This window comes from Rattus norvegicus, chromosome 11, assembly GCF_021556685.1.
Source record: "Rattus norvegicus strain SHRSP/BbbUtx chromosome 11, alternate assembly SHRSP_T2T, whole genome shotgun sequence".
Lineage (NCBI taxonomy): Eukaryota > Metazoa > Chordata > Mammalia > Rodentia > Muridae > Rattus > Rattus norvegicus.
Window position 1 is genome coordinate 96861517 of NC_141544.1, and position 17856 is coordinate 96879372.

General features: G+C 45.9%; 1 protein-coding gene across 4 annotated transcripts in view; it reads right to left on the minus strand.

The window, feature by feature from the left end:
- Klhl22 (kelch-like family member 22) overlaps positions 1–17856 on the minus strand; it is a 40930-nt gene that overhangs the window by 5304 nt on the left and 17770 nt on the right. For all 4 annotated transcript variants that reach the window (XM_087576024.1, XM_087576023.1, NM_001107079.1 and 1 more), the window contains exons 4-5: positions 14337–15055; positions 6997–7189 (exon numbers count right to left, since the gene is read on the minus strand). In XM_087576024.1, the coding sequence (XP_087432150.1) occupies positions 6997–7189; positions 14337–15055 (912 nt within the window). The remainder of the gene's footprint in view (positions 1–6996; positions 7190–14336; positions 15056–17856) is intronic.

A 17856-nucleotide genomic window follows, 5' to 3' on the forward strand; every position in this document is an offset into this window, starting at 1 on the left:
GGAGACAGACTCTCCTGACTCCCAGGGTGACCTAGAACCTGCTATGCAGCCAAGGATGGTCCTGCGCCTCTGATCTCCCTCCTCCATCTCCCAATATTAGGCACATCACAGGGGGGTGTGTGTGTATGTGTGTATGTGTGTGTGTGTGTGTGTGTGTGTGTGTGTGTGTGTGTGTGTGTGTGTGTGTGACACCAGGGTTATCTGATGCTGAGGAATGAACTCAGGGTTTCATGCATGTTAGCCAAGACTCTACCAACTGGTCTACATTCCCAGTGTCCGTCCCTCCGTCCCTTCCCTCTCTCCCTCCTTCCTCCACCCCTCTCTCATAAATTACATCCCAACACTAAACCCTCCTCTCTCAGCTCCCACCCCACTTTTGGTGATTTTTGAGACAGTCTCACTGTGTAGTTCTAGCTGTCTTGGAACTCACTCTATAGCAACATACCAACAACCCCTACTTGGTTTTTTTTTAGCTTTCAGAAAAGGACTGGCTTCACAGTCCTTAGCCCAGGATGGCCCTGAACGTTTTATCTTCCTGCCTCTCCCTCTGAAGCTTGGATATATAGGCTTTACACAAATACTGTTAAGATTTCATTATCCTTGAGGGTGGGGATCCTAAAACTAACCTAGTTTGTATCATAAAGGACAGCTATACAAAGAACACCCCCTCTCCAGTGATGGTGTGTATAAGGAGACACTAGCCTGCAATGCTCAACGATTTTCTGCCCCTACTTTGGCAGCTCTGTCCTTCTGGGCTACCCATCTAACCATATGTGCACTCACTGGCTCCTCCAAGTCTTACTGACTCAAAGCCAATGGCCAACAGAAGGCTCTGATCGTGTGAGGAGAAGGGAGCTCTGCAGGGTCCTGGAGACTGCATGGTAGCGTCATAGGACTGGTTACTGTGTGTGAGCTGGAGAAGCACAAACACACAGCAGCAGAGCAGGCACAGAGTCTGCATCTTCTCCCAGCATACGTAGTAGGCTGCAGAGCTTAATTTTTATTTCCAATTAATAATTTTTAGATTAAAGGGTGCCCTGCTTCCTTCCAAAAGTTTCTCTAAATAGTGAGGGTTTGCATAACATACTACATCATCTTAAACAGGATGAATGGATGTCATCCCACAACATTCCTGTCAGCACTAGCACCCTCCAGGTGCTCTGTCAGAGTTGAGGCAAAAGAGAAACACCACGTCAAACCCCAAGGTCCTCATGTATATATGCTGACAGGAGGATCCATTATGAAGGGTCACTAAGACCAGAACCTCCAGAGAAACTCATTCCTAAAAGGAGATCTCTCCACCCACGGTCACAGCTCCTGTCTTTATCGTCGTGTGTGTGTGTGTGTGTGTGTGTGTGTGTGTGTGTGTGTGTGTGTAGAAGTCAAGTCTCTCCTGCTCTGTGAGATCCAGGGATAAAACTTAGGTTGTCAGCACCTTTATCCGCTGAGCAAACCCACCAGGCCTGGACTGCCCTTGCCCACTTTGGATGCCTGCCGATGGCCCACCATAGCACAACTTAGCTGCAATGGGGGACCAGGAGTATCCTTGCCGTTTCTGAATAAACAAACACTTGACTTTCAAGAATTCATCTCTGTGTTGTTCAGTTGAGGTGGACAATAATCACAACCACTCCTCTCCTGGCTTCAACTCCTGTACAACCACCAATCTCTTCTGTCTTTCTCTAACACTTTCTTTTCAAGAACATCATGCATGAGCCAGGTAGTGGTGGTGCAGAGGCTCTCTGTGCGTTCCAGGCCAGCCTGGTCTATAAAGTCAGTTCTAGGCCAGCCAAGGCTACAGAGAAACCCTGTCTCAAAAAACAAAAAAAGGAACATCATACAAATAAAATAGGATAGGTGTTGTTTTGAAATAGGGTCTTTCTATCCTGGAACTCTCTATGTAGAATATACTGGCCTCAAACTCAAAGAGATCCCCCACCTCTGCCTCCCAAGTGCTAGATTAAAGGCAGGCATCATCTCACCTAGACTGAAAATAAAACCTTCTACACCTGGCTTTCTGCCCCTGTCCAGATTCTCCGATAGTTCTTTTTTCTCTCTCTTTTTAAAAAAGATTTATTTATTATATATGAGTACACTGTAGTTGCCTTCAAATGCATCAGAAGAGGGCATCAGATCCCATTGCAGATGGTTGTGAGCCACCATATGGTTGCTGGGACTTGAACTCAGGACCTCTGGAAGAGCAGTCAGTGCTCATAACCACTGAGCCATCTCTCCAGCCCTGGTTCTTTTTTCTTGCTGTGACTCTACCACAGTTTATTTAGCCATTAACCTGTTAGAGGACATCTCATTTATTCAGTTTCTGGATATTATGCAAAAAGGTGGCTATTAGTATCTGTGGCAAAGTCTTCATTTCTCCAGGACAGATCCTCAGGACGGAAGCACTGAGTAGCATAGCAGCTGGAAGACACTGTGCTCTTCTAGAAAGCACACTAATTTACCTGCTCATGGGCAAAGCCTAAGTGACACCAGCGCCCTGCGTGGCATGGCCAACAACATTTGGCAGAGCGGCTATTTCCTCCACTGCCCTGAGAGGCAGCACTCAGCGGGCTTTGTGTGGTTGCCTGTGGCAAACAATGCGATTTTCTTTTGCGCTCGTTTGTCATCTGTCTTCTCAGAGAAATCGCTTTACCCTTGTGTTCCCTCCCACTTTCTTCTTTCTTGCCCCCCCCCCCAGTCTCTCTTCTACACAGAGTAGCTTCACATGTGTGATTAAAGGTACACATGCCAACACTTGTCTTGCCTTCCTCAATACTAAGGCTCAGACATGTGGTTTGCATCTATTTTCTGCTACTTTCTTTTATAAATTCCTATTTTTAAAAATTGGGGGTGGAGCTTGAGAGCTGGCTCTCTTCCTAAAAGCATGTGCTGCCCACCCCAAGGACCCTAGTTTGATGCCTAGGATGCAAATGTTGGAAGGAGAGAACTAACTCCTGAAGTTGCCCTCTGACATTGACAGGTACCTCTGCCACACAAACAAATAATTAACTGCACTTTCAACAAAGAGGTCTTTCAATTTGAGAGATGGCTCAGCAGTTAAGATCGGCTCTTCCAGAGGTCCTGAGTTCAATTCCCAGCAACCACATAGTGGCTCACAGCCATCTGCAATGGGATCTGATGCCCTCTTCTGGTGAGTCTGAAGACAGAGACAGTACATAAAATAAATAAACAAATATTCAAAAAACAAAACAGAGGGTCTTTTACCAGCAAGAGTTGATTTTGAAAAGATCCAATTTATTAGTTTTTCTTTTTCATGTCTGATGTGTTTGACATTAAGTCTGAAAAGTCACCTAGTCTGCATCCTGACCATTTTCTTCTGTCTTTATTTTGTTTTGTCCTTTTGGTTAAAACAGAGTCTTGCTAAGTAGTTCTAGAAGTCACCATGTAGACCGGGCTGACCTAAAAGCAGCCTGATCTGCTGCGACCCTCCTGTATTCTCCTAGTGCTGAGATTACAGGCACGTGTTACGTCAGGCTCCTGTTTAGATTCATCTGTCTAAAAGATCTAGTTTTACATTTCAGTCTATAAACCACTTTGAGTGACCTCTAAACCACTCTTAGCCCTCCATTTCCCTCCATCTCCACAAGTCTGGCCCAGCCCTACACTAACACAGGTCTCACTCAGCACAGCCCTCCTTATTCCTTTTCTAGGCTCTTTAACCTTTCAGCTCTTCACAAGGGGTCTCCAGGTTTGTCCCTCTCAAAACAGACTACGAACCTCCCGGGATGTCCTTTGTCTAATGAAAACAGTTAGCTATTTTTTTTTCAGGCCTTGCTCTGACCCTTACTCAGACAGACAGTCCCAAATAATACATCTCCACTTAACCCTTCAAGAGTCTGCCAGGACATTTCAGCCTTTATTTCTTTCATCAACTTATTGAATGAACTGTAACTAATTAATGATTTCTGGGTTATTAATAAGTCACCACTGCATGGTGACAGGGCAACCACTAATCTCCATGATTAGTACACAATAGTTGGTTAATAGTGGAGGAGATGACTACTACATGCATGAAAAAAGGAAGGTAACTACTAGATGCCAAAGTAAGGTGAGTGAGTGTACTGGCTGGTTCTGTGTGTCAACCTGACGCAAGACAGAGTTATCACAGAGAAAGGAGCCTTAGTTGAGGAAATGCCTCCATGAGACCCAGCTGTAAGGCATTTTCTCAACTAGTGTTCAAGGGGGGAGGACCCAGACTATTGTGGGCAGTGCTGTCCCTGGGCTGGTGGTCTTCGGTTCTACAAGAGAGCAAGCTGAGCAAGCCAGAGGATGCAAGCCAGTAACTAACATCCCTCCATGGCCTCTGCATCAGCTCCTGCTTCCTTGAGTTCCAGTTCTGACCTCTTTGGTGATGAACAGCAATGTGGAAGTGTAAGCTGAATAATCCCTTTCATCCCCAATTTGCTTCTTGGTCATGATGTTTGTGGAGGAATAGAAACGCTAAGATAAATTGCTACCAGGAATGGGGTATTCCTGTGATAACCTGATCATATTTTGGGGAGGACTGTGGAAGGACTTGGAACTTTGAGCTAGAAGAGCTCTCTGGGATGCTCTGTAGGAGACTGGAAGATAATGTTGAGAACAGTGCAGAAGATGGAGGCCTGGCTTGTGAACTTTTGGAGGGAAGATTAAAGACTCTTTTTAGGGCCGTTGCTGTTTTGATTGTGAAGATTCTGTGGTTCTGGTTAGCTGGGGCTAAAGAATCAGCCGTGATTAACAAGATCCCAGAACCACTAAAGCAAAACCTTTGCATTACTGGGGCTATTGATGCTGTCAGCTGGAGCTAAGAAATTAGCGGTGATTAAGAAGAGAACAGCATCATTGAGGTGAAATCTCCTGGGAAGTGTTTCTGAGAGCACAGAGAAGCTGTGTTCCAGAAGCAGCCACAGTTGTACCTCGTGTTGGCAGCTGGGCTTGGTAGTGTGTAAGAGTCACCCAGGTGGTACTGGTTTTGAAGGCATGAAGGGGTCATGAAGAGCAGCTGAGGCACGGCACTGTGAGAGGTCATGGGAGGCCACTGGTGAAGGTACAGTTGCAATTGATGCCCAGGACTGAAGGGGTCATGCAAAGGAGTTGAGGTTTGGCACCAGGAAGAGAGCCTGTGAGAGGCTATTGGTGAAGCCTGGTTGCAGTTGAAGCCAGCAGTTGGAGATGCCAGTACCATGAGATGGTCACCAAGAGCAGCAGCAGCAGTGGTACAGGCATCTGGAGAAGTCACCCACGCTTTGGAAGCCCAGAAGATCATGAGTGGATCCCAGATATTGGACAGTTAAAGAGTTTGATTTTGTTTTTGATTGTGACTGTGCCCTGATATATTTCCCTCTTGAAGAAAGAATTTTAGTGGAGTCCACAGTTAAAAGAGATTTTGAATTTTAAAAGATATTGAGGGGGTTGGGGATTTAGCTCAGTGGTAGAGCACTTGCCTAGCAAGTGCAAGCCCTGGGTTCGGTCCCCAGCTCTGAAAAAAAGAAAAAAAATTTTTGGATATTTTAAAGGGATTGATCTTTAATATGTAAAGATTGTGGAACTCTTAAAGTTATTTAGATCTTGGGGATGAATAAGAAAGTAAAGGTTGAGGCTTAATAGTGATGTGTTTGAGTGTCAAGTTGACAAGGTGTCAATTGTACTGGCTGGCTTTGTGTGTCAACTTGACACAAGATGGAGTTATCACTGAGAAAGGAGCTTCAATTGAGAAAACGCCTCCATGAGACCCAGCTGTAAGGCATTTTCTCATTAGTGATCAGGGGGGAGGACCCAGCCCATTGTGGGCGGTGCCATCCCTGGGCTGGGAGTGTGAGCTGAATAAACCCTTTCCTCCCCAACTTGCTTCTTGGTTATGTTTGTGCAGGAACAGAACCCTGACTGAGACAGTGAGGTTCAAGGCAGCTCTTCTGTGGCCAAGATGACGAATTGCAACTTTACAGCCTCAGAGAGTCCAGGAGCCTTTTAAACTCCTGGAAAGAACCATCAGTTGTCAAGAGATCTCAGATATTTTCCATGTAAAATCTGTTCCTTTTTCCACAAGTAGGGCAGAGCTTCCTTCCTGCAAAGAGCAAGGCCTTGGCATGGCTAGGGGCCTATAGAAAGGATGGCAAGAATTAGATCTACTGTCCATGACTTGTGCAGAAGATCCCAATCCCAATCCATTGAGGTCAGTCTTAATCTCCAAGGGTTTGAGGAAGAGTGAGAGGGAAAGCAATGGCAGGTAGTAGAAAAAGTCCCAAGGCCAGAGCTCCTGCCCAGGCCCCCAACAAGGGCAGAGTTTGAATGTATGCCCACTCTACTATCCTGATTCTGGGCCCAGGGATCCCTAAGGTATCAGTCTGGAGCAAGTACATCAAACAGACCCACACACCTTCCCTCAGAGTCTTAAGCTTCAGAGCTGATGCCAACAAGACCTACTTCTTGCCATGAGATTCCACATGCCAAGGGGTTTGGAGATAGGCCAAAGTACCTCAGAACCACAAAAGAATAAGAATTATCCATAAAGTATTATGTTTGTATAATGTACATAACCTTAAAGATCCCTGAACTAGACTAAGCCAAGGTACTACTACTATGCTATATGTACATGATTTTTATTGTCTTTGATAAAAATGGAGCCCCTAAAGTATGTTGTGGCCTCTGGAAAGTCCTATGGCTGTTTTCTGTAGGAGAGTCTGTGTAAACACCTATGAATCAGGCTGCCCTTCAGCCTCTTAAAGTCCCTTTATTTTGATATATTTGGAAATCGTTCTATGGAAGTAAAGGAACAAAGCGAATGGCAGTCTCAACACAGGGGACTCCCGAGGGGCACTGGTCTGCGAGTGAGTCTGAATGCTTAATGCAAGGCCTCCTGACAGGCCCACAACACTCCATACAGAATCCACTTACCACGCCTGACTTCCCTGACCTGGTTCCAGGACCAGCCTCGACACCTGGGTCTGAGTATGATCCATGGAAGGAATTGGGAAGGCTCCTGTGGTAGGGCTTCCTTACCTCCTTCTTGAGTGGGGCCACATATTCCCAGGAGTTGGTGGCAGGGTCATAGCGCTCCACAGCACTCAGGTTATTGTGGTAGTCACGGCCTGCCACAGCGTAGATGTACTTCCCCACTACACACACGCACAAGTCTGCATGTTCCTGCTGCAAGGACTGGATCTGGAACCAGCGATTGTGTCTTGGGTCATACCTTTGGAGGACATAAGGACAGTATGTCAGTGACTAGGAAAGCTACTTCCCTTTCAGGTCTACACTTCCTACCCCCCATTTGCCTGGTCTGAACATCCTTCATCCTGGCCATTAGGACTTGCTGACCCAGAGCCATGTCTGCAGACGTCTGGAACACAGTGTACTCACAAAGTGGCTTGGAAATGTAGCCAGGAACACCCCTTTCAGGTACAGCTTCTCTAGGATTTGTACCTCCCCAAATGTCCATCACAGGCTACCCACAGGTGTTTCTAGGACCACCTTCCTCTCACCTGGGTACAGGAAGGCCAAAATTACAGCATTTCGTCCAGATGGGTACACCAGCCTCTCCCAACACTATCATGTGAGGTCTACAAAGGTCACCTTGTGCACCATCACATCCTTGTTCTTACTGATAGTAATAGGTTCCTCTAAGCCCTCTCATACATCTGAAATAACTACACTGTTCCCTGCTTGGAAACAGCTAGGGAAGTTGTCTTCACCCCTACCCCCTCAGGGTATCCTTGCCAAAGTGGAATGTCAACTCTCACCTTGAACTTTGGTTACCAGAGGTCAGGATCCTTACATTCCAGGGACCCCACTAAAGGAAATGCAACCCACTAAAGAAAAAAAATGAGGCTGACTACATGAAGCCAGAGGACTCTGTACAAGACCAGGAAGGCGGCTAGGCTGAGGCTAAGCTGGGGGTAATCACAATGAAGAACAGTCCAGATAAGAGGGACATAGGAAAAAGAGAGTCTGAGGCAGGAAAGGAGAAGCATTCACTTGTTAACCCCTTGCTGAGAGTGCAACTTTCAAGCACTGTTGCTATAGCTTACTTTTCTGATATCAGGCCACATTATGTCACTCACAGAAAAAATATAGTATCCTTAAGGCACAGCTTTGTTTCCCTGACAACTGTTTAAAAAAAAGTCTAACCCTTAAGTAACAAGAATCATCTAGCCTTGCACAGAGCCAGTCCTGTCACTGTTGCCCTCCCTCCCTTTCCCCATGTCTCTATCCACTGAACAATCCACACCCAGGTGCTCTCAGTCATCCAGCATACCAACTGTCTTCTATGGCCTCTACTGTATTTTAGATCTATGTGGCTGTTCACTTACCTATTCTTAATAGAGTCTTGAATTCCCCTTGTCCTCCTGTTCCCAGCAAACCCACCAGCAAAACCCATGCATGCTTATATTCTGACGCCCAGACATCTGAGCCCACATGTAACTCCCTCTACAACCTAAGACTATCCTCATTCTTTTTTCCTTTGACACTCTAGGGACTGAGACAATGGCCACCAGATGTTAGGCAAGTGTTCTACTAACAAGTTATATTCCTAGCCCTCTTTTTTCCTTAATTTAAAAAAAATATTCACTTATATATTTTATGTATAGGAATGTTCTTTTTGTATGTATGCCTGCATGACAGAGAAAAGTATGAGACAGAGCAGGGCATCAGCTCCCATTATAAAAGGTTGTGAGCCAGCATATGGGTGCTGGGAACCAAACCCAGGACCTTTGAAAGAGCTGAGTCATCTCTCTAGTCCTACCTTTCCAAAATGCTGAAACAGGGTCTCATGACGTTATCCTGGCAGGCTGAGAAACTTGCCATCTGGTTAAATGGGGACACCCCCTGCCTTTCCTGCACACTGACCTTCTTTATGTATGTGCATTCCCCTCCTCCCTGGTTTTAAGTTCAGCCAGGTCAGAAGCCATTTCCCCTACCACAGCAAAACAAGACTCTGGAGTTTCCCACCTGATTCTCTCTGACCTTCAACCTCAGTTTCTTAGGCTGAAATTCTTTGGACCTTGTGGTTTCAGGCTTAAGAAAACACAAACACATATTCCCTGAAACTATAGGTTTATAGATTTTATTCTTTTACCTATCTGTATCTGATCTCTTCCTCCCCACCCCACACAAGGCCTTGTTACATTAACTAAGGCTGGCCTTAAGTTTGCTAAGTAGACCGGCAGGCCTCTAACTACCAATCCTCCTGCCTTAGCCTTCCCAGCACCAGGATCACAGATATAAATGGCCACGTTCAGCTGACCATGCTGCTCTTTAGTGGAGTCATTTTCTAGTTTATTTGTGTGTGTGTGTGTGTGTGTGTGTGTGTGTGCGCGCGCGCGCGTGTTCATGGGTGGGGGGGGAGAGAGAGAGAGAGAGAGAGAGAGAGAGAGAGAGAGAGAGAGAGACAGACAGACAGACAACGCGGATACCATGGCATGTAAGGTCAGAGGACATCTTTGTCTATTCTAAACCTTTGTACAGGTTTCAGGGATTGAATACAAATTGCCAGTATGAGGCAAGTGCCTTTACCTACTGAGCCGTATCACTGGCCTCTTGGGTTTTTGTTTCTTTGTTTTTATACAGGGTCTCATGAAACCCAGTCTGGCCTTGTACTCCCTATGTAACTCGACCCTCCTGTCTCCTCCCAAATATTGGAATCACAGGTGTGTACCACACGGGTCTGATAAAATGGTTCAGTGAATAAGGCTGCTTTCTGCCAAGCCTGATGATGTGAATTCTATCCCTGGCATCATCATGGTGGAAGTAGAGAACTCTGATGGACACACTAAGAGGGTGTTTTATAAAAACGTTTTTGTGTGTGCTGATATGTTCCTATATGTGCCTGTAGAGGACAAAAGTCAATATTGATATCTTCTTATACCACTTTCTACCTTATATTTTGAAATAGAGTCTCTCATCAAACCTGGAGCTCAGTTTTGGCTTCACTGGCTGGCCAGCAGGCCTTCAGGATCCTCCCGTTTCTACCCCTGCCACGTACTGGAGTACAGATGGGCACCACCATATCTGGCTTTTATATGGGCACCAGGAATCTGAATGATCCTCATGATTGGAAAGCAAGCTCTTTACAGACTAAGCTATCTCTCCAGCCCAAAATTCAATATTACCTATAATTCAGCTAACACTGCTGTGGACTGAATGCCTGTGTTCCAAAAACCACCCCTGTGAAATCCCTGACAATGCTCTCGGATTTACTCAGGCCTTAGGGATGGAGCCTAAGACAGGATTAAGTCTATTAAGAGATTAAAAGCCAGACAGTGGTGACACACACCTTTAATCCCAGCACTGAGTTCAAAACCAGGCTGGTTTATAGAGCGAGTTCCAGGACAGCCAGGGCCACACAGAGAAACTCTGTCTTTAAAACCACTAAAAAAAAAGGAGGAGGACGAGGAAGAGGGAGGGAGGGAGGGAGGGAAGAAGGAAGGAAGGAAGGAAGGAGGGAGGAGGGAGAAGGAAGAGGGAGGGAGGGAGGAAGGAAGGAAGGAGGAAAGAGGGAGGAGGAGTGGAGAGGAGAGAGGAGGAAGAGGAGGGAGGAAGGAAAGAGGGAGGAAAGAGGGAAGAGAAGGGAAAAGGAGGAGATGAGATAGTCTCTCTACTATGTGAGGACACAGCAAGAAAAGGTCCTCACCAGACTTAATAAGATGATATTCCAGAACCAAGATTATGAGAAACAGGGGTTGGGGATTTCACTCAGTGGTAGAGCGCTTACCTAGGAAGCGCAAGGCCCTGGGTTCAGTCCCCAGCTCCGAAAAAAAAAAAAAAAAAAAAAAAAGATTATGAGAAACAGGTGTTTGGTAGTTAAGCCACCTACTCTGTGGTATTTGTTATAGCAGCCAAAGTTTTCTAAGATAGTAATTTTAACCCACACATTTGAATTGCCAAACTACTATAAATCGAGAGGTAAAATCTATGTTCAAACATGTTCTAGGTCTTTGTCAAATTTAGCAAGTTGTTTTTTCTTCTGTATTTCCATTACTGTGGTGGTGTGAGGAGTATACACTGAAGAACCAGGAGTTAAAGAGTTCTATTACTAAGCTTTATCACCCCAGCCCACCATTCTCCCTTTGTTTGAAGTAAACTCACTGATATCTGCCTGTCTCTGTCTCCTAGGACTATGATTAAAGGTAAGAACCACCAAATTTGGCTTCCAGACTTCTTTTCACTTCTTGTGGCAGTGTCTGACTAAGTTGCCCAGGCTAGATCTTAACTCATTCAGTAGGCCAGGCAGATCTTGAACTGGTAACCTTCCTGCCTCAGCCTCTTAAACGACAGGGATGATAGGCTCAACTATTAGTGTTTTAAAGTCTATTAGAATTTTTAAGGCACATGGAAATCCTTAAGAGAAAAACCCAAAATACTACTTTAATTTATTCAGCTACAGCTATGAAAAAAGTACAGAGTGGCATGGGTAACTCCCATAGTTTAGATGGACACCTCCAAAGGTCTGTTTATAAAGGCCTTGTGCTGCCTAGTTTTTATGTAGAGTCATCAGAGAGCAGAGAGGAAGCCTCAACTGGAAAAACAAAACAAAACAAAACAAAAAACCCAAACCGCCTTCACAAGATGAGGCTGTGGGAGGACCCAGCTCATTGTGCATGCGGTTGCCCCTGGACTGGTTGTCCTGGCTTCTGTAACTCAGGCTGAGAAAACCATAGAAGGCAAGCTAGTAAGCAGCAATGCTCCAAGGCCTCTAAATCACTTCCTGCCTCAAGGTTCCTGCTCGGTTGGAATTCCTTCGTTCACTGCTTTTGATGATGAACTGTGATATGGAAATGTGAGTGAATTAAACCCTGTCTTCCCCAATGTGTTTTTGTATATGGTGTTTCATCACGGCAATAGTAACCATAAGATAAACCTGATCCTCAAAGTGACCGTTTGGGGAGGTACTCTAGACCTGCTTGGATCACTGGAAAACACACCCAAGAGATAGTGAAACCTATTACAGCTGCACATACCTCTCTTATTGTAGCACCAGGGAAGTGGAGGCAGAGCACTGCTCCAAGTTCAAAGCCAACCTGGTCTATAGAGTTCTGGGCCAGCCAGGAATGCAAAATAAGAACACCCTACCACCCTCTTGGTGTAAGCCTGCCTGTCCTAGAACTCACTCTGTAGATCAGGCTGGCCTCAAACTCTGAGCTCTACCTGCCATTGCCTCCTGAATGCCAGGATTAAAGGAGGACACCACTACTACCCCACTTTCTTTCTCTCTCTCTCTCTCTCTCTCTCTCTCTCTCTCTCTCTCTCTCTCTCTCTCTCTCTCTCTCTCTCTCTTACCCTGTCTTTAAACAACACTGTGTAACTCTGCTCTCCCTCCTGTTTCCTGGACCACAATGTGACTATAGGTTCAGTGCTCCCTCCGCTGCCATCTACCCTCACATAGGAACATAGGACAAACCAGAGGGTATACTGCATAAATTGCATGGTCTTGGTTGGACTTTAAACTTCTCAAAGTATGCAGTAAATAAATGTTTTCTATTTATCAACTAGTTACTTTAGATATTTCATAGTAGTGATATGAGGCCAAAACACTTTGTATATATGAATTCAAAGAAAGAAAATAAAAGAACTAGTGGAAACAAAGGCAAATCAATTTGCTTCACAGGACCATTTCTTACAGGTTCAACATCAGAGTTCTAGAACATATTTGCTAAGCAGTATGTCCTCAGATTGCAATACTCTATCTACTATAAAATAATGTTTTCTTACATTCTAAGAGCTTATAGATTTTAAATCTGGTAAACTATGAATACAGAAAAGAAACAAACTCAGAAAAATCTATTTTAGGGATTCAGCCACTTCCCAGCAATCGGGAGGTGAAGACAGAATGGCCATGGATTTTAAGATCATCCTCACTACTCAGCTAGTGAGTTTGACCAAAAACAAAAACAAAAACACACAGTGCTGGGGTGGAATCAGGGCCTTACTTACTCAAGCTAGGGAAACATTAAACACTGAGCCGTAACCCTAGCTTTGTAAGGCTTGAGATGACTAGGAAGTAAATGAAGTTTTCATTTGGCAGAGATGACAGACACCCTAGTCAGCTGGCACGCAGGGCCTGGTCCTTGCCACAGCAACCTTGTAAATTCCTGTTCCTTTGATCCCACCTGCCATGCTCCAACTTCAGCTCCCAGCTGTCAGTGCTTTGGAGAGGTCTGCTTTGTAGCTCTGAATAGCTAAGGCAGGGCAGTCTGAACCTAATCCCACAGCTAGAGGCAGAGCCCTGCAAGAAAGAAGCTTGCAGGCTTGACCTGAGGGAACGCAAATTCATCCATGTTCACTGAAGACAGGATTCAGTTAGAAGGGAAGTGAGTCATTTCCTTCTTTCTGAACTCTGCAATCCCAACCATCTAACCGTTATGTATTATAGGTAGGTTTAAGTCTCATCAGTTTACCGAAGATGACTGCTTCCTAGGGCCAAGAGAACAGAAATGACCAAGAAATGCCTGCTTTCTTCTTGGTCAGTGTCACTGTGCTTTCTTGATTCATGTGGCAGGGCCAGAGCAGAATCCAGCCTTACCCTTACAGCCAAAAACACAGCTTGCATGTCAAAGTGAATTACATCGGCACTCAGCTCAGAGCTGCTCTCTAAAAACATCATCTTAGCTTGTAGTAGGCACCGGGGATGGCAGGGGTTCCCACATACACCAAGGTATAATGAAGAGAAAAGGCCCCTTAAAATCCATTGGTAGCTGGAGACTTAAACTAATGTCTCTTGTTCTGTCCAAAGAAATGGATCTCTGGGACCACAGCTAGAAGCAACCTGCAGATCAAATCAGTTCACAAAACTCCCTCAAGAAAAACTGCCTCCTCCCAGAGTATTTATTGAGTACATACTCATCCGACTACAGGCCCACGGGGAACTTAGTGAAGGCTCAATGATGCTTACTGGTCCTTCCCACTCTCTGTACTCAGATGTGGGCTCCAGCAGGCAGCATCTGAAAGACATCCTGGCTGGCAATATGGAGAAAAAGAGCAGAGACGTTGAAAAAAGGACACTGAAGAGGCAGACTGAAGATGGCAGGAGCCACTGCCCCAGCCCCTTACTGAATAAGGCATGCTCCCTGAGCACAGGCAGCCAGTGACCTTCTGCAGACAGCAAGGATAGGTGGCTGTGCTTCAGGGTGACTGAGTTTCTGGACAGCAGGTCAGGGGGCGAGAAAGCAATCTGAGCCCTTTTCCTTATTTCACTGTGGTCCACTTTGTCTGGATTCATCTGGACTCCATTACATGACACAGGGATAGCCCAGAAAAGCTGTTAACACTCATGTAAAACCCACAACTCCCGCACCTGGAGCTGCCTAAGGATAAAGGCAATGATGACAAGTGCCCTTTCATACCTCCAGCATCGGGACTCAGCTCGGAATCCTTGGACATTATTGTCCCCTCCAATTAAGTACACGAAGTTGTTGAGCACTGCAATGCCCTGGTTGGACATTCGGGGCGCTAGAGAGGCAGTGAAGTGTTTCCACTCTCCCAGAAGGGGATTCAGGTACTTGGCCTGGTCACTGAGGATTGTAGATGGTGTGGAGTGAATGCCCCCAAAGCCCACAACACACTGGAAGTCTGAGCGAAGCTCTGTGTGTGGGCCCTGAAGGCTGGGCTGCAGGCTCTCATTCCGGTGGTACATAAGGGCACTGGCCACTGTGTCCCTCAGTGGGCTAGGACCAAGCTTGTCGTGCAGCCGCTGGAGGACCTCAGCTTCCATCAGGGGAAAACGCACAGTCTCTAGGAGCTTGGGGGGTTCATGCAGTGAGATCTGGTCAGCCTGCACCTGTTCCATGGAGTAATGGTAGAGCAGGGCCCCTTCATACACTTCAGTCTCACAGGAAACCTCCAGGCGATTGCTGCTGAGGAGAGAGTAGACCTTCTCCAAGGGAAGCTGGCGGTACTTGTCAGTTCTTGAGAAGGCCACAAAGTTTTTGAGGATGTAGGTATCTAGCTGTTGGGTCAGACGGTTCAAGTCAAAGAGCTCTGCCAGCCGGTAAACATCAAGGATGTTCTCCTCATCGACCCATGACATGAGGAAATCACAGCAAAAGTGGATAATTTCTGGTATCTGTAAAAAGAAGGATACCCACTCAAGTCTGAGCTGCAGGACTGCATTCAGGTATAAAGGGCAGGATGACAGCAGAAGTAAGGCATGCGGAAATGGCTGTCCCCGAAGCTGGCCTTCTGGGACTGGGGAAAGCAAGGTGGAATCTTTCCTCAACCATCCCCAACTTTTTCTGATAGAAAATTGGAACTTCCTGCAGGTTTAGTTTAAAACCTGCTGTGGTAATACAGGGCATGTTCTTAACCCCTCAGAGCCTCGATCTCCATTTACAGAACAAGGGTGAAGTGGGAAGAAACAGGCTGAGGACGAGCACAAGCACCACTCAGCAGACAGGCTTTCTGATATATACCACCTGCTTTTAGAGCGAAAGTCTGAGTGCAAAGGAAGTAGGATATGTCACAGACTGCTTGGAAGGAACCTGTGGCCACTGGCACTCTCTACAAGAGCCAAAGTGCTGCAACCAACAGTACACATGGCTCTTTCTGTCAAATTCTCTGAAAAAAACCACATCAGTTGGAACTGCAGATCAGGCCCCGCCACTGCCACTTAATACTACACACAGAACTGTCAGCAAGGTTCTCCAGACATTCACCAGCACCAACACTAAGACCCAGACTCATATTTCTTGAAAAGCTGTGAACCCATCCTGTGGCCTCGGCCTGGGCTGAGAAACCCACTCTATTCCAGTGGGTACAAGATTCCCAGGTGGCAGCAGTACCTGTGCCTAGCTGCACAGCACTGGCGGGAGGGAGGGAAGGCAGGCCATAAAGGCACTGAGAAAGGAGGAAGCCAAGAATCAGGCAACAGAGCCCTGAAGGCTACTCAAAGACACCTGGCACTTGTCAGGCAAAGCAGGACAAAGCAAAGACAAAAAGATAACTTCCTGCATAGTAAACTAGGTACAGCTAAAGTCTTTTACTTTTAAATAAGATCTTACTGAGTAGCTCAAGCTGGCCTCAAACTCACAGTAGCTTGTCTTAGCCTCCCAAGTGTTGGGATTAAAAACACATACCACGGGGCTGGAGAGATGGCTCAGTGGTTAAGAGCACTGACTGCTCTTCCAGAGGTCCTGAGTTCAATTCCCAGCAACCACATGGTGGCCCACAACCATCTGTAATGGGATCTGATGCCCTCTTCTGGTGCATCTGAAGACAGCTACAGTGTACTTATATATAATAAATGAATAAATCTTTAAAAAACAAAAAAAAACAAAAAAACCCACATACCACTACATCTAATATATTTTTTAGAAAAACAAGATTTTGGACTCTCACCAAAAATAGAAAAATATACACACATTTTTGTTTTGAGATAAAGTCTTGCTATGTTGAGTTCAAGCTGTCCTCGAACTCACTTTGTCCATCAGCCTAGCCCAACACTCAACACTAACTATGTAGATGATTTCCCCTGCCTCCACCTTGGACGGGAGTGCTTAGATGACAAATGCGCATTGCCACACCAGTTCTGTTGTTGTTGTTTTTTTTCTTTTCTTTTTTTCAGAGCTGGGGACAGAACCCAGGGCCTTGCGCTAGCTAGGCAAGCGCTCTACCACTGAGCTAAATCCCCAACCCCAGTTCTGTTGTTTTTATTTTTTGAGATAGTGTCTTACTATGTAGCCCTGTGTGTCCTGGAACTTACTCTGCAGACCAGGCTGGCCTTGAAGTCATAGATCCCACATATCTCTGCCTCCCAAGTGCTAGGATTAAAGGTGTATTCCTCCATACCCAGCTTCACTTCATCCGTTTATACAGGACAGTATAACAATTATTTGTGCAGCATTTAATTGATACAGCAATCTTGAGATGATCAAAGGCATACAAGGAGCATGTAGGTATGTTACACATCAATGGATACTCCACTTTACAGAAGGCCTACAGACCTTTGAACTCTGATATCCACAGGGAGCCCTAGAACCGGTTCTCTGAGGGAACTGCAAGATTCAACTGATCTGATTCAACTACTATCACCAACAAATTAACAACTATATACAGAGAAATTCTGCTAATATTTGAAGTATATTAATGTTTAGAATTAAAAAAAAAAAGAAAACTGATGCTCACTTGCCAGACAATATAGTGCAGGCTGAATAGACACCTACCCAAGCAGAGAAATGCATGCCCCATTACCAAACTCTCCAGGTTCTCTGTGGTTCCTGGACATCTTCCTTTGCCATTGTTTAACTCCCTAGCCAGCTCTTCTAGTCTTCATCTTTTCCCTAAAATACTACTTCTGCCAAGGGCCTGAGCTTTGAAGACAAAGCAGGGCCCTGAGTGAGAACGAGCAGTGCCACCCTAGAAATAACCCATCCCCTTGCACCAAGATCCCCTGCAGTGTGGAATCCCAAACAGATACGGCTGAGGCTCATCTGGTACAGGATCCCCAAGCAGACAGCCTCAGAATGGAACATCCTTTCCTGAGCAAGCCAACAAGGCCGGTTTGGCTAGGATTCAGACCCACGTCTCTAGGGGCACCGTGAAGGTACTGGTGGATGTAGCAAATGGTGGCAAACTACCAGCTGCAATGGCCAAACTTGATTTGCAGATTCCACTACGTTCTATCAGGTAAAACTTGACACACCAACACAAGTTCAGACTGTTGCAGAAATGCCCTCCCTCGCTTCCCCTCCTTCCTGATGGGCCTGTCATTGCAATTGGTAGGGGAACATCCCCCCTCACCTTGCCGGTTTGATATTAGCTTACCCAATGGGACCCAGCCTCCCCTTCCCACTCACAGGCCCTCTGTGGGACTGAGCATTGTGTCCTCCTTGAAGAAGCTGTAGGGCCTCTCTCTAACTTCTTTGCTCA